The sequence below is a fragment of the Idiotropiscis lumnitzeri genome, chromosome 8 (assembly GCF_059441095.1).
Source record: "Idiotropiscis lumnitzeri isolate Australia: NSW breed Sydney's pygmy pipehorse chromosome 8, RoL_Ilum_1.0, whole genome shotgun sequence".
Lineage (NCBI taxonomy): Eukaryota > Metazoa > Chordata > Actinopteri > Syngnathiformes > Syngnathidae > Idiotropiscis > Idiotropiscis lumnitzeri.
In genome coordinates, this window is record NC_142398.1 from 7280176 (window position 1) to 7293788 (window position 13613).

Consider the following 13613-nt stretch of genomic DNA (forward strand, 5'->3'; position numbering starts at 1 on the left):
CAGGAGGGGCGTGGGTGAGGAATGGAGTGGCACTTACATTTTTAAATAGCACCTTTCATCTGCTCTGGGCCCCAAAGCGCCTCACAAACCCTGCAGAACAGAATCACAGGGTTTTTCCTGCATATGAAATTTGGAGGCGGCCACCACCGCCTAATTTCAGGCCGCTTCCAGCTCGAAAACCTCTGACATCAACTGCTATTATTTGCGCAGCCTTGCACTAAATTAGTGTCATGTTTAACTGCAATTGCGATACGCTCCCACAGTGACGCTGTATCAGAAACAGGTAGGAGTTGCTCCAAAAACCAAAGACGACAACAAAAAGGAAGACAGAGAGGTTGGCAAAGATGAAGCAGGCAATGACAGAGATGGAGGCGATTAAGAAGGCGGCGAGGGAGATGACAAGACAAAAAGGACAATGAAGAGGAAGCCGATGATGAAGACTAAGAAGACAGCAAAGGAGAAGATGAAGCAGATGATGACAAAGATGAAGACCATAAAAAAGGAGGAGGAACAAAAAAAAAAAAAAGGCCCAAAAAAAGGGCACGCGAATGACTGATTTACTTTTGGAAGGCAAATCCACCGGACAGTTTTTGTTTCAGGACATTTTAATAAACAAAGTCTCTGTTACCTTTGTTTTAATAAACCATGTTGCCCTATTTTATTTACTTGTTTTTTTTAATCAACCCACTACAGCGTGTCTTGAGATACGAGTGACGTGACTTAAACAACTTAAGCTGTTGATCAACGATTAAAAAAAAAAAAACTGCAACAAAAAGAAAACTTGAGACATTCACGCTGTGTGGTGGCAGGTGAACCAACTTATTTGACAGCAAATGGCAGCTGGCAGACATGAGTAAATATTCTTCACAAAAGAGACGTCAAGTTGTTTCTTTCTGCTCTCAGCTAGGGGTTACCTTCGAACTACACATAAAATGAAGTGAATTGCGCGTGTTTTTAAAACATAGCTTGAGAGCTTAATGCTAACATGCAACAGGAAACTCCAGAGGCACACAGGCTAACGATTAGCATTTGTTTCTGGGTTGCTAAAATGAATCAATGATGAAATGAAACATGGCTGTTTTGAGTTGTGAGCATTGTCATGTAGCAAATTCAAAATCCGAACTCAAGGCACCACTTTAATAATGGCACTTTGCTGTAACTGAATACAGACAAGTTTAGAATTACTTAGATGGAATTTCATGAGAGTCACTAGCAAATAGCAAAATGTCAACGGAGTCTTGTGGTCTTCCCCTAAAGGTGCAAAGCATTACATTTTCTACTGCACGCCACAGTGAAGAGCAATATTATCATCGACGCTAGCTTCGTAGCTTCTTTCAGTCAGTGTCGGTGCTAATCAACAATCGCATGAGATGAAAACACTTCAATTGGCTTTTGGGCAACATGACATGAATCTGTGAGGTTAAACAGTCCCCCAATGACACTACGTGGTGTGACGGGTGAGGGAGGGGAGGAGGATGGGCGGAGTTTAGGAAAGGTGTGACTGTACTTGCTTTCCTTACTTGAGTCCTCCGGTGGGGACGCTGTGACACTTCTTGTGCTCCAGCAGCTGCTCGGGCGTCTTCAGGAACTTGTGGCACACGTCGCACTCGAACATACGTGTGATCAGGTGGATCTGCAGGTGGCGCTCGTACATGCTACGCGTCTTGCACACAAATGTGCAGAACACACATTCGAATCCTGGGCAGAGGGATGTACAAGTTAGCGATTGTTATTCTGTTCCATTGTTTTGTTAATTGTTTTTAAATAGGGCTGAATGATCTTGAAAACAATTTATGCGGCCATGTTTTAGACTCACACAACACCTGAGGCAATTAAAAGTTTTCAGAATTAAGTACAGATGAGGGTAACATAAGGATCGGAATTTCATTATTGAATGAGGACCCTCTGTGATTATATCCTGTTGGTGTTCCGCAAGGCTCTATACTCAATCCACGCCACATACACATCAAAATTAGTGTTCAGTGTTCCATTAAGAAAGACAGAAGCAGTGAGTCCTTGGTTTAGACTGTCACGACATAAGAGGTCCTACAAAAATGCAGACATGCTGAGTTAGTGTCTTGTACTGGATTGTACACTGACTTGCGGAAGTCTAAAAATGTTCCCAATGTTCAGAAGTGTGCAGTAATCAGAAGATGGGGCCTGCCTGTATTTACATTTCAGTCGCTTTACCTTTATCGGATTTGTCCTCCGAGCCCGAATGGCTCCCGGAACTGGATTGACTGCCGGCCGAGGAGGGCGGGGCCAGCAGACTCTTGAGTTCTTCGCCAGCGCCGTGTGTGAGGTCGCCGCCCTCCGAGCTGTTGAGCGAGTCGCTGAGCGCAGAGAGGGATGATGACGTGCTCTTGGTCTCGCTGAGTGGACTCCTCGAATTCAGGCCTGAAATGGTACGGGATGAGAAGGGGCAGGAAGTCAGATGACATAAAGTTAACAGACGGCAACAAAGCTGCTGCTGTTTTTGAGTAGTCACCATTATGTTTGGTCTTAAGTGTAAAAAAACACATTTATTACTGCCTTGTTTTACGAACCCATGTTTGACACTATTTTGTTTTTAATATATCAAGTTGGCCATGTTTATGTTTTAACGAACTTAATTTTTTTTACATAAACCAAGTTTAGTATTTGTTGTTTGTTTTATCAAGCTGAGATTGGAAGGGATCAATTGGCCATCGTTATTAATAAAAGTTGGCCATCAGTTTGTTTTAAACAGCCAAGTTCACCACAATTTTGTCTTAATGAACCAAGATGCACTTTGTTTGACTCAACCAAGTCTGCCATGACTTTGTTTTTAAATGAACAAAATTGGCCATCACATTGTTTGAATTCATCAAGTTTGCCTTCATTTTATTTCACGAGATGAAACTCGTGTTTTACAGAACCAAGTGTGATGAAACAAAGTTTATTTGTTTGTCTTGGTTTTTTGTCTTAGTTTTAATGAATGAACTTTACATTTTTTTTTTCAATAAAACAAGTTTGTTCTTTTGCTTCATTAATCAACTTTGGTTGCCAGCCAATCGCACACAAACACAAACAACCATCCACTCTCACACTCACACCTAAGGACAATCTAGTGTTCTATTAACCTAGCAAACATGTCTTTGGGATGTGGGAGGAAAGTGGAATACCCGGAGAAAACCCAATGCACACGGGGAGAACATGCAACCAACACACAGAAAGGCCAGAATTGATCCCACGCTCTCTGCACTGTGAGGCCATCGTGCTAACCAGTCCATGATCGAACTATTTGGCCTCCCAGTGCAGAAGTGAAGGGTTTGGGTCCAGCTCCAGCCTTCCTGTGTGGAGTTAGCATGTTCTCCACGTGCCTGAGTGGGTTTATTCCGGTTTCCTCCCACATTCCAGAAACATGCATGTTAGATTGATTTAACACTCTAAACTGCCCCAAGGTGTGATTGTGAGCGGTCGTGGTTTTTTGTCTATGAGTGCCCTGCGATTGGCTAGCAACCAGTTCAGGTTGTCCCCCACCTACTCGGAGACGGCCAAGATAGGTTCCAGCTTGCCCGCAACCCTTGTGAGTAGAAGTGGTTTAGATAATGGATGGATGGATAATTTGAGCTAATGAATGACATTCACTGAATTAAATCTGATAGGTGTGGTGGCAAAATTAGTCATTAACCGCAGAATTGTACTAAAAATGTAAAATCAATAATCCAAGAGGAATTTAAATATGAGACTGGTAGTCCATTTTAGTTTGGAATCGCTTCCTGCCCATAAGACATGTTTTAATCCTTGAATAACAAATCTTTGTTCATCTATCTATTCCAGCGGTGTCGTGACAGGCAGAACAAATCAAACGCTCTTCCAATAGATAGCAGACGTGCATTACTGAACAGTGTAGTCACATGTTCATTTTTGTTTCATGGTGTGCTGTGAGATTCTTCTAATGTAAAATATGCGACTTGCCTCAATAAATTTTGGGAATACTGCAGTAGCTCTGTATTGTATTGAAGCATGAAAAACTTTCTTGTCATCAGAGAGCTACCATAGAAATAATCTCACATTTTTGCTTGATGTGCACATGCGCGCACGCGCACACACATGGCTGTGATTGAGGCCCCCGCTTTGTTTTGCAGACCAATCAGGAAGCAGCATGCTATTATTGATCCACATCTTCATTCACGAGGAAGCGAGAGCGACGGAATTAGAAGTAGACGGACGTGCCGTGGGACACGGAGGGTCACGGCCAAAGATGGCGGAGACGCGCCTCAACAAAGGGCTTTCGCCCAAAATGTCTGCGATGGGGAAGCAATTTGCCCCCTCCCCCGCTGAGTCGGGTGGCGTGCACTTGGGATGGGACTTTGCGGGGGGGTCGAGCTCCCTGAACTGCCGACGCACCGCTGAGCGCGGCCACTCTGGTCTGGATCCACGCAGTCGACGTGGCACCGACTGACGGAGGAACTTCATGCAACAAACATTAGATGAGGGCCAGCAGCCTTGCCAGATAAACAAAGCCACCGTGGCCTCTGAAGACCCTCCCTCATGTTGCCACTCCCACGCGTACGCACTCAATAAGCCCGCCAGCGCGCACACACACTTGGAGTAACAGTGGGGAAAGACAAACAACAGCAATAAAAAAATGTGTGCCATCCATCAGCAAAGGATCACGAGTAGCTTTAAAAGTCAAAACAAAAAAATGAAGAAAAAAAAGAAAACTGAATAAAATAAACGCCTAATAAAGTCCATATCAAAGGCAAAGGAAATAATACTTAATATTGTACTTAATTTTTTTAGTATAACAAACTTGGTTTTACTCTAACTTGGTACAATCTAACTTTGTTTCATACAACAAAAGTGAGCAATCTAAGTTTGATGAAATTTGGTTTTAATAAAGCAAGTTGGTCACTACTTGTTCTGAAGAACCAATTTCACATTTGCTGCTTTTAATAAACAACAGCAACCATTTTTTCATAGACTAAATTCACTGTTATTGTTTTGATAACCAAGTTTGTCATGAATTTATTTTAATAAACTCAATTTGCAGTTCATTTTTGAAAAAAAATTGCTCTCATAAGTAAACCACGTTCTCTGTTTAAATAATCAAATTTGAAATAACTTAAATACTCAATAATCCCACATCCATTGTAATTTTGTTTCAATATGCCAAGTTCATATCTTTTCTTTTTCTTGAAACAAAAAAAAAAAACAATGGCCCTCGAGAACAATTTTGCATGCCTTTGTTTTTTTAAAACAAGTCTGCAACAGCTGTCTTTTGATAAACCAAGTTTACCACAACTTTGTTTTCATAAACCAAGTTCACTGTCACTTTTTTTCAAGACGCCGGTTCACCATAAGTTTTTAAGGAACCAAGTTAGCGGTTACTTTGTTCATAAAAACTATTCTGCAGTTTATAGTAACTTTGCTTCAATAAAGAACGCTCACTGTAACTTTGACTTAACGAACCAAGTTAACATAACTTGGGTTTAAAAAAGGTTTGATTTAACTGTTTTATTGAACAAAGTTCGATGTTACTTTTGTTTTAATGAACCAATTTAACATAAGTTGGGTTTAAAAAAAAGTTAGATGTAACTTTGTTTTTTGGAACCAAGTTCAATGTTACTTTTGTTTTAATGAACCAAGTTAACCATAACTATGTTTGAATGATCCAAAGTATGTCCCAACTTTGATTTTCTAAACATAGTTTGCTATTATGTTGTTTTAATATGTATGGTGAAATAGGTGCGCTTCAATTCTTGATCCTTTGAGTATTTTAAAATTTTTGGGAAGCTTACCGAGTTAACTGAACAATTCTATAGTCGATTTTTCATTCCACAGCGCAACCTAGTGCCACCACAGGAGACGTTTTCACAGAGACTGGCAAGACGTTTTGAGTCAGCCATTTTAAGGCACCCAGCTGCCGCTTTGTAAGTTGCATATACAGACAAGATTTCAAACGTGGTTACCTGCGTGTCCGGTGCTTATGTGGCTCTTCATGTCGCCCTCCTCCATGCAAACAAAGTCGCAGATGCTGCAGCAGAGCGAGAACATCCACTGCTCCTTGTCCACATGGAGCGACATGTGGCCCACGAACTGGGCGTTGAGCTCCGTCTGGAAGCCGCAAACATGGCAGCTGCAAGAGAGCGAGAAAAAGAGAGGGAGACGCAATGTGTCAACCAACGCCAGCACGCATTTGCTAAGTGGCACAGCTTGGCTTCTTTTGAGAGCTTTGATGCAGATTAGTTGAATGACGGATTCATTAGAGCCAGCAAAAGCAATGCAAAGTCAGTGCACTTAAACGGAGTCATGACACCTGCCTTCATGCTAAACTAAGCCTATGTCTCTTGGCGACAGAATACTGAGCATAATGTGTACTGATGATAAACTATTTTAGTACTGACAAATTGGGAACTTTATTAATGTGTGTACAGCCAGAACGAGAGGAAGATATTTTCTTTTCATTTTTATTATTCAGACAAATTTTGCACCTTCTCCCCAAATTTTTAGCGCCGGCCAGCACTTAATGGAGGAATTCAATTAACATTTTTTTTCATTAATTACTATTTATTTATGATATTTTTAGCACATAAATTATGAGTACGAACTTGAATTTATGATTTTTCGCCTCATCTTGCACATGGCGTCCTCAAATGTTTAGTGATTTTGAAGTGGTGGAATTCTATATATTTTCCATTTAGCTCGCAATAATTATTGCATGTATTATTTTAATCACTACTTATTTGGCACTGAACCACTAGCTGGAATTTGAGAATTTTTTTTTTATTTAACAAAACCTATCTATCCATTATCTGTTCGCTCCTCCTCACGAGAGTCGCAGGCATGCTGGAGCCAATCCCAGCTGTCTTTGGGTAGTGGGCGTGTACAACCTTAACTGGTTGCTCGCCAATCGCAGGGCACATCAAAATCTATGTATCTACATTGATTTTTTTTTTAGATACTGCATTTTAATTTGACATACTTTCATTTAATTTGTATTCAATACATGTTTAGCCTTTTTAATTATTTTGTGTCAGAACTGGAGAGTTCCTTTAAATTATCTATACCATGTCATATATTAATAGTTGTATTAAGTACTTGGTATAGTATGTTCACCATTAAGTATATTAAATCGGTTATTCCTTAAAAATGTGTTTGCCCACTTTTCCCCTCAAAAGAAATTCTAAAACGTAGACAATCAGTTACTTAAGTTGAACACCACAGAAATTGTATAAATTGGAGGAACAAAAACCTCAGCAAACCCCGCGAGACTCTGGTATAACTCCAAAGACTTCAGCTACCCAGTATATACCACCATAATGTACATGTGTTTTATTCCTAAAGAGTTAATTCAACATTGCTGAAAGCTACTCTTATTTAAATAAAATAAATAAAAAAAACTGTACTTGGAAAATCACTGGTGTCAACTTAATGGCTGATAATGATCACCTGTAGTAGTAAGCGCAATTCTTGCGCTCGGCGCCGTCGGGGGCGGCGGCGACTGCACTGACGATCTGCTCAGCGTCCGTGTTGACGAGCTTGACGGAATGGATGGTCAGGTGCTGATTGAGGTTGGCCCTGCACTTGGCGGCGTAGGGGCACAGGTGACACTTGTACTTCCTCTCCTCTGCCACAAAAACACATACACACACACACACACACACGCGCGCACACACATTAGCTCACATGAGTCGCACTCTGCCGTGCCTCACCTTCGCTAAACCCACTGCCAATTTAATCGTAGGAGGGTAGAAAAAATTTTCATGTGCTACTTTGAAAACGACGCCTAGAACAGAATCGAACCTTGTTGTTGCTCTGCCGATACCCTCAAACGGTCTAGACAGGACCGCCGGCTGTTTGCACTTTGCTGCAAAGCTTTAAGACTATACACATGTGTAATTTCTTTCTCATATGTCCTGTTATCTGATTCATTCATTTTATTAATATCTCAAAATACCAGCTTTGTTGAAGCAGGCACGCACTTGCTTTCATTTGCCCGGAGGACACAAAGCCAGGCAACCTTTATGTCGCCGGGGAGACCAAAAAGACCACCACGGTGACATATGCCCTAGCTTCTGCTCTCTGTGGTCTGGCCAAGCTGTTCGCAGCCAACATGCTCAGATGGTTTTGTGTGTCTGTTGGGGTGCGTGTGTGTGTGTGTGTGTGTGTGTGTGCGTGCATGTCCAATTGTGTCGGGGGGGCATTTTCAACACGGGTCTCAATTTGTGCGCTCTTTGATTAGGTGCGCTATGCTATTTCCACACTCCCCCTCTCCTGAGGAGGACGCATTCATTTTTCCCCTTTGTTTTAATCGGCTTCTGATTGAAATCCCGGAAGTGGGACGAGAAAAAGCAACGACGGAAAAGATCGATGGTCGACGTGGGTTGGGGGACACGGGAAGTTAGAAATTCTAGTGCACGTGTGTGAGGATGCATCATTCAAATGGAGTAATGAGATAGGGCACGTTTCCTGGTGAGACTAATCGCGGTTATAATCTCTTTAAAGAAAGGGCAATCTTGTCTAGTTCAACCTCATTTACCGATGTGCATATTGGTGTGGCTGCGTATGGACAAAACATTTCACCGATAAACCGTAATACGATTTCAAATGGCTAGCATTACCGTTGCACATTTTATTCACGTAACATTTATTTTTGGGGAAAAGAGGGGAAAAAAAATGACAATTCAGTTCACTACTTTTTAATCATGTACAAATGATGTACATGTGTTAATCAAGTAAATGCAAATGATTTTTTTGTACACTGGGAAAAAAATGAGTTACACATGATTAAAACACGGGAAGCTGACATAATTGTTTCCCCTGTTACCTGTGTGTAGGGCCAGGTGACGCGACAGAGTCTGTTGCCTCCCAAACACTTTACCGCAGACGGGACACGTGTAGAGCTGCTCGTTGAGACGCCACTGGGAGATCCCGTTGCCCGGTTCACCGGCTTCCTTTTCCGAATCTATAACGCAAACAAAAGGACAGTCTTTGTTCATTGCACTGATGCCACCAACAGCTTGAGAACAACAACTGTTCAAAATATTTGTGTATGTAGACTGTATTTTGATTTGAGGTTGTATAATATTTTGCTTTTTGTTTTTTTTATTACTTTCATTCCTAATGATTAGTGCATATTTGCCATCTAATATTTTTTATATTTTTTAAATATTGTTAATATCTGTTAATTAAATATTGATGTTATTTTTTTACAAAATGTGTGTATTTGACAAATGACAAAGTGGCAAAGATTTTAAATCAAAGTATTTGTGTATTTTGTTCTAAAACTTGTTTTTCGTGAAATGTTTTTCCCTATTTTTGTCTAATATTTTAATTGTCTAAAAAATAAATTGTGCCTTCTTTTCTTTTTTCACTTTTCTAATAGTTGTTATTTTTTTCATTATTAAAAACTAAATCTTGTCTAAGATGTAAATTATTTTTCATATTTTTTGTAAGTTTTTCATTGAATATTTCAATGTTTTTGTTCTGATATTTAGTATTTCTCTCTTTTATCCAATATTTCAATTTATGTATAATAAATATATTTACATTTGGTATTTTTGCTGTTATTTGTGCATCATTTTATTCTATTTTTAGCTTGAAAGTTAAAACAAATGTTTTTAAATTCATAATAAATAAAACTAAATAAAAAAGAGGGGTACATTTTGTTTGGTCTTAGTTAGTACTCTTCCTCCTAGTATTCGTTCTTGACTTTTTAAATCATTTTGTGTTTCTACATTGACCAATGAACATTTTTGGCGTAGCCTTGACATTAGCAAGGTTCCGATTAGGACAGGGATTGCCAACGTGCAGGGAATAACTTTCTATTGGGTCTACGCTCGCGAAGGCATCCACCTCACGGGTGAGAGGTGAGGCACGGTCCAGTCACGTCAGACGACAACAAGCCGGCCAAACTTGGGAGACGGCCACCTGACAAACAGCAAGTCAATTAAGCCAATTAGGTCGTGCCGCGGGGCTTCAAGTGGGTAACTAGTTCCATCAAAGACACACATTGGGGCACCGGCAAGAGACACACGATTGTACCATTCTTTTCATTTTCATTCTAATAATTATTTTCAAGTATTTTCGTGTGATTTTGTAATATTTCGTTGAAATGTTTTGTATCTTTTAATATATTTTCTAATATTTGATCTTCCTTCATATTTTTGTAGGGTGGGGGTAACTTAATTTTTTTCCCCCATGCATTCCAACTGTTCAACAATGTAGCAACGGGAAAATATTCAAGACACTTTACAATGTCACAGTTCCAATAAAACGTGTCAAAATGTTTTGAGTCAAGACAAGTGGAACAAGGAAGCGCGGGTGCGGATGTGTTCACACGGAGAGCAGATAACGACTTAAAAGAGGAATGGAGTTAAAGGGAGCAGCAGAGGTTCAAACACACAAGGGAAAAATGTGTGTGTGGGGTGGGGGGGTGTTGAATTAACTTTGAGGCCACTCTTTGACACCCAGGAGCCAATCAGATTTCCATTAACTGGCAGTGGGACAGGTAAAGCTGGCACAGGCTAATTAACCTCTGGACCGCCGGCTGCCAAAGGAAAGGAGACTAAGGGGGGACGCCCCGGGCAAGGGGCGCACAGAACCCAAAGGCTCGTTTGAGATCCAAGCAGCGAGCTGGAGGTTGACAGTATGTAGTTAATTGAGATGTGGAAAGCCTTTGTCTTTTTCTGTTTTTTACTACCAAAAGTGCATGTGTTGTGTGCGCGCGCGCGTATGTGTGTGTGTGTGTGTGTTACCGTGGAAAGGCGCCCGGGTAGAGGAGCTGGCCTCTGCGGGGGAGGAGCTTTTGGAGCGCGAGTTGAAGGGTGATTGTCGAAAGCACTCGTCCAAGAACGGGCTGGAAAAGACGCAGAGGAGACCAAAAGCCGTGTTTACAACAAATACATATTTCTGGTTCTTTCTGCTCTTTATTTTATTTGATTTTTTTAATTCTTGACTCACCTGTTAAATCCCACCATATTACCATCCTTGTGGTTGTTGGCTTTGCTCACTTTTTCTGTAAAACAAAAATGAGACAAGCGTTTTTAAGCAGGTTACACATAACGATAATCAAGCTGATTTGGGTATTTGTGGTGGGTGATTTGTCGGATTGTCACAAACACACAGTAGAGGGGTGCCTTGTGACCACAAATGACCTTTTCTCAATAAAATGAATGGAAATGGAATTAATGATGTCCAACCAAACTACCCCCTGCACCCAGGAAAAAAAGTTTGGAATGTGCTTTCTTTGTTCATGAGAAAAATAGCATTTTATAATATTGTACTTTATAAGTCAAGTCAAGTCAAGTCAAGTCAAGTCAAGTCAATTTTATTTGTATAGCCCTTAATCACAGACAGTCTCAAAGGGCTTTACATAGCCACAATCGACATCCCCGATCTTAACATTTAGTCATGGCATAATAGAATGCCTGCAATCTGGGTACTGTCATATTGAATGGTGAACTATATTGCTGCACCGTTTGTGTTGCTTTGAGTTACTTTTATTTATTTTTTGCTATTATTACATGTTAAAAACATGGTGGCACAGCATACTACATTTTAAGTGAGTAAAAACTTAACCAGCAGCTTTCTGGATGAGTTGCAGCTGTCAGATCGATTTAAGATTTTTTTTTTTGTTCAGAACTGTGAAAATGTGGTTACAAAACCACTCTTCTTGTCATGATGCACTCAAACATCTCTGGCCTTACCTGATTGACATTTACCAGCAGAAGTTACATGCCAACTCAAATAAGACAGAAAATATGCTGCCGACAGCCAAGGAAGAGAAGAAGAAGCCACACGTGCGACTTTCAAGGAGACGAGGAGCATCTCCAAAGCGGCCAAGCATCCCCCCCGGCGTTCTTGCCACCGACGCATCTCTGAGGTCTTACCGCTGCGGGTAATTCATATTGATTGCTCATTGTGTGACAGCCTTGCACCAAGATCCCCCCCCCCCATCCACCCACTCCGCACCTTTTCCCTTTGCATCGAGATCCTCCTTTGTGGCAGTTGTCGCAGTTTGCCAGGCCCCAGAGATGCCCCGGCCTCCCTGGGTGGCACCCCCGCCAACAACCCCCCCGCCCCCTCCCCATTTTGTCACACCACTCGCCAAGGACAGAGGGCTCTTTCCATGTTGCCATGGCGATGCAGCATGGGAGAAATGTAAAGGCAGTAGGGAGGGAGGGTGGTGGATGGGGAAGTGTGTGCAGCCAAGTGTGCTTGAGCCGGCATGTCTGAAAACGAGTCAAGGGAGACAGAATGAGAGAAGGGGGGTGGGATTGGAGCGGACATTTGTACAGGCCCGGTGGGGGGAATGTGTAAAGGTGGGTATGTACACAAGGCGACGTGCAAAAGGTAGCCCTGTGTGTGAATTGTATGGAAGGAGGTCGGCCCTCATGGAGAAATACAAACACGTGGCCCAACAGCTTGGATGTCAGCAAAAGTTGTGCTTGACTAAACAACCAGAGGATGGAAATGGATGGTTTTATATTGGTGGGAAGTGTTAAAACATGGTCCCGATAGCGACTGATACGCAACTTTATCACGACTCATGCGTATAGAAAGGAAGTTCCACACTCGAGCGGCTGATACACAACTTTGATATCAAACTGTTGTTTATTGTAACAGAGGGCCACGCATGGAGTGCACAATTACATTAGGAAGAGAAGAAGTTGAAGAAAGTGGTGAACTTCAATAATATAAGTCGTTTTTCACAGATTAGGAAGATTATTTGCCTTTGAGTTTCGCTAAATTACCTGTCTGTTTGTGTTTCTATAGCGTTAATATTGGTTAGCCTGTCAATAGGATGTTACATTGCCTCTGATCATGCTTGCTGCAATGAAACATGGTGCATTCAGGGTACCTTGACAACGTAGGAACTTGCATAAACACAGCGCAATGTTTGGCACGTTGTTTTTCTTTGATAATAATGTCTTTTTGATTGTGAGAAAACAAAATCGAAATCATGATGACATTTTGATGAATTGCCCAACCCTACTATAAAGGCTGGTGCAAAACCTTTACACGAAGACTCCTGCATAATTGAATGCTTTTGAATAATTGTCAACTTAATCACGACTCGTGTATATAGAAAGAAAGAGATTTTCAATAAATGTCCAGGGCAGTGACTGTGCCCAACTTCATCAAGACTCACGCGTATTTCAGCTTCAATGTCAGCCATGAGGTCACCCGTGATATGTCGTGTCCTTGACTTTACAACGGTGAGGACGGAAATGGAAGGTTTTACAGCCCACATATGCGTGCCCACACAAGCACACCACACACACTCGCATACACATACACACACGCGCCACACACGCACGCACCATGTCTGCCGTCCTTGCTCGGACAAACGCATTCAAAACACACCTGACAATTTGAAGAGGAGCTCGGAGGCCATTTTGACCGAGATGTCCTGGGAGAAGAGGTCTTTTTGGGGGCGCGCCAGAGGCTCCGGTGCCGGCTCCATCTTCTCGCGCGCCCCTAAAGTGCCGAAAGCCAGCAGGTGAGGAAGAGGAGCAGGTGGGGCAACGGGTGACGAGACTTCGGCAGGCGCCGGGTCCACCTCCATGGGCTCCGCTTTTACCTTGACTTTCTGGAAGTGGCCGTCTTTGTTGTTCTCTGTGCAGGGATGAAGACATTTGCTA

The 13613-nt window shown here is 41.8% G+C and overlaps 1 protein-coding gene across 3 annotated transcripts in view; it reads right to left on the minus strand.

Moving 5' to 3' along the window:
* Positions 1-13613, minus strand: part of znf827 (zinc finger protein 827) — an 85362-nt gene that overhangs the window by 4769 nt on the left and 66980 nt on the right. Inside the window, exons 6-14 of one of the 3 annotated variants that reach the window (XM_088302439.1) lie at positions 13336-13587; positions 10930-10984; positions 10725-10825; positions 8795-8932; positions 7417-7594; positions 5937-6103; positions 2191-2397; positions 1521-1698; positions 38-90 (exon numbers count right to left, since the gene is read on the minus strand). In XM_088302439.1, coding sequence (XP_088158565.1) covers positions 42-90; positions 1521-1698; positions 2191-2397; positions 5937-6103; positions 7417-7594; positions 8795-8932; positions 10725-10825; positions 10930-10984; positions 13336-13587 — 1325 coding nt within the window. In that variant the 3' untranslated portion in view covers positions 38-41. Of the gene's footprint in view, positions 1-37; positions 91-1507; positions 1699-2190; positions 2398-5936; positions 6104-7416; positions 7595-8794; positions 8933-10724; positions 10826-10929; positions 10985-13335; positions 13588-13613 lie in introns of all 3 variants that reach the window. The other 2 variants (XM_088302438.1, XM_088302440.1) reach the window with 2 other exon arrangements.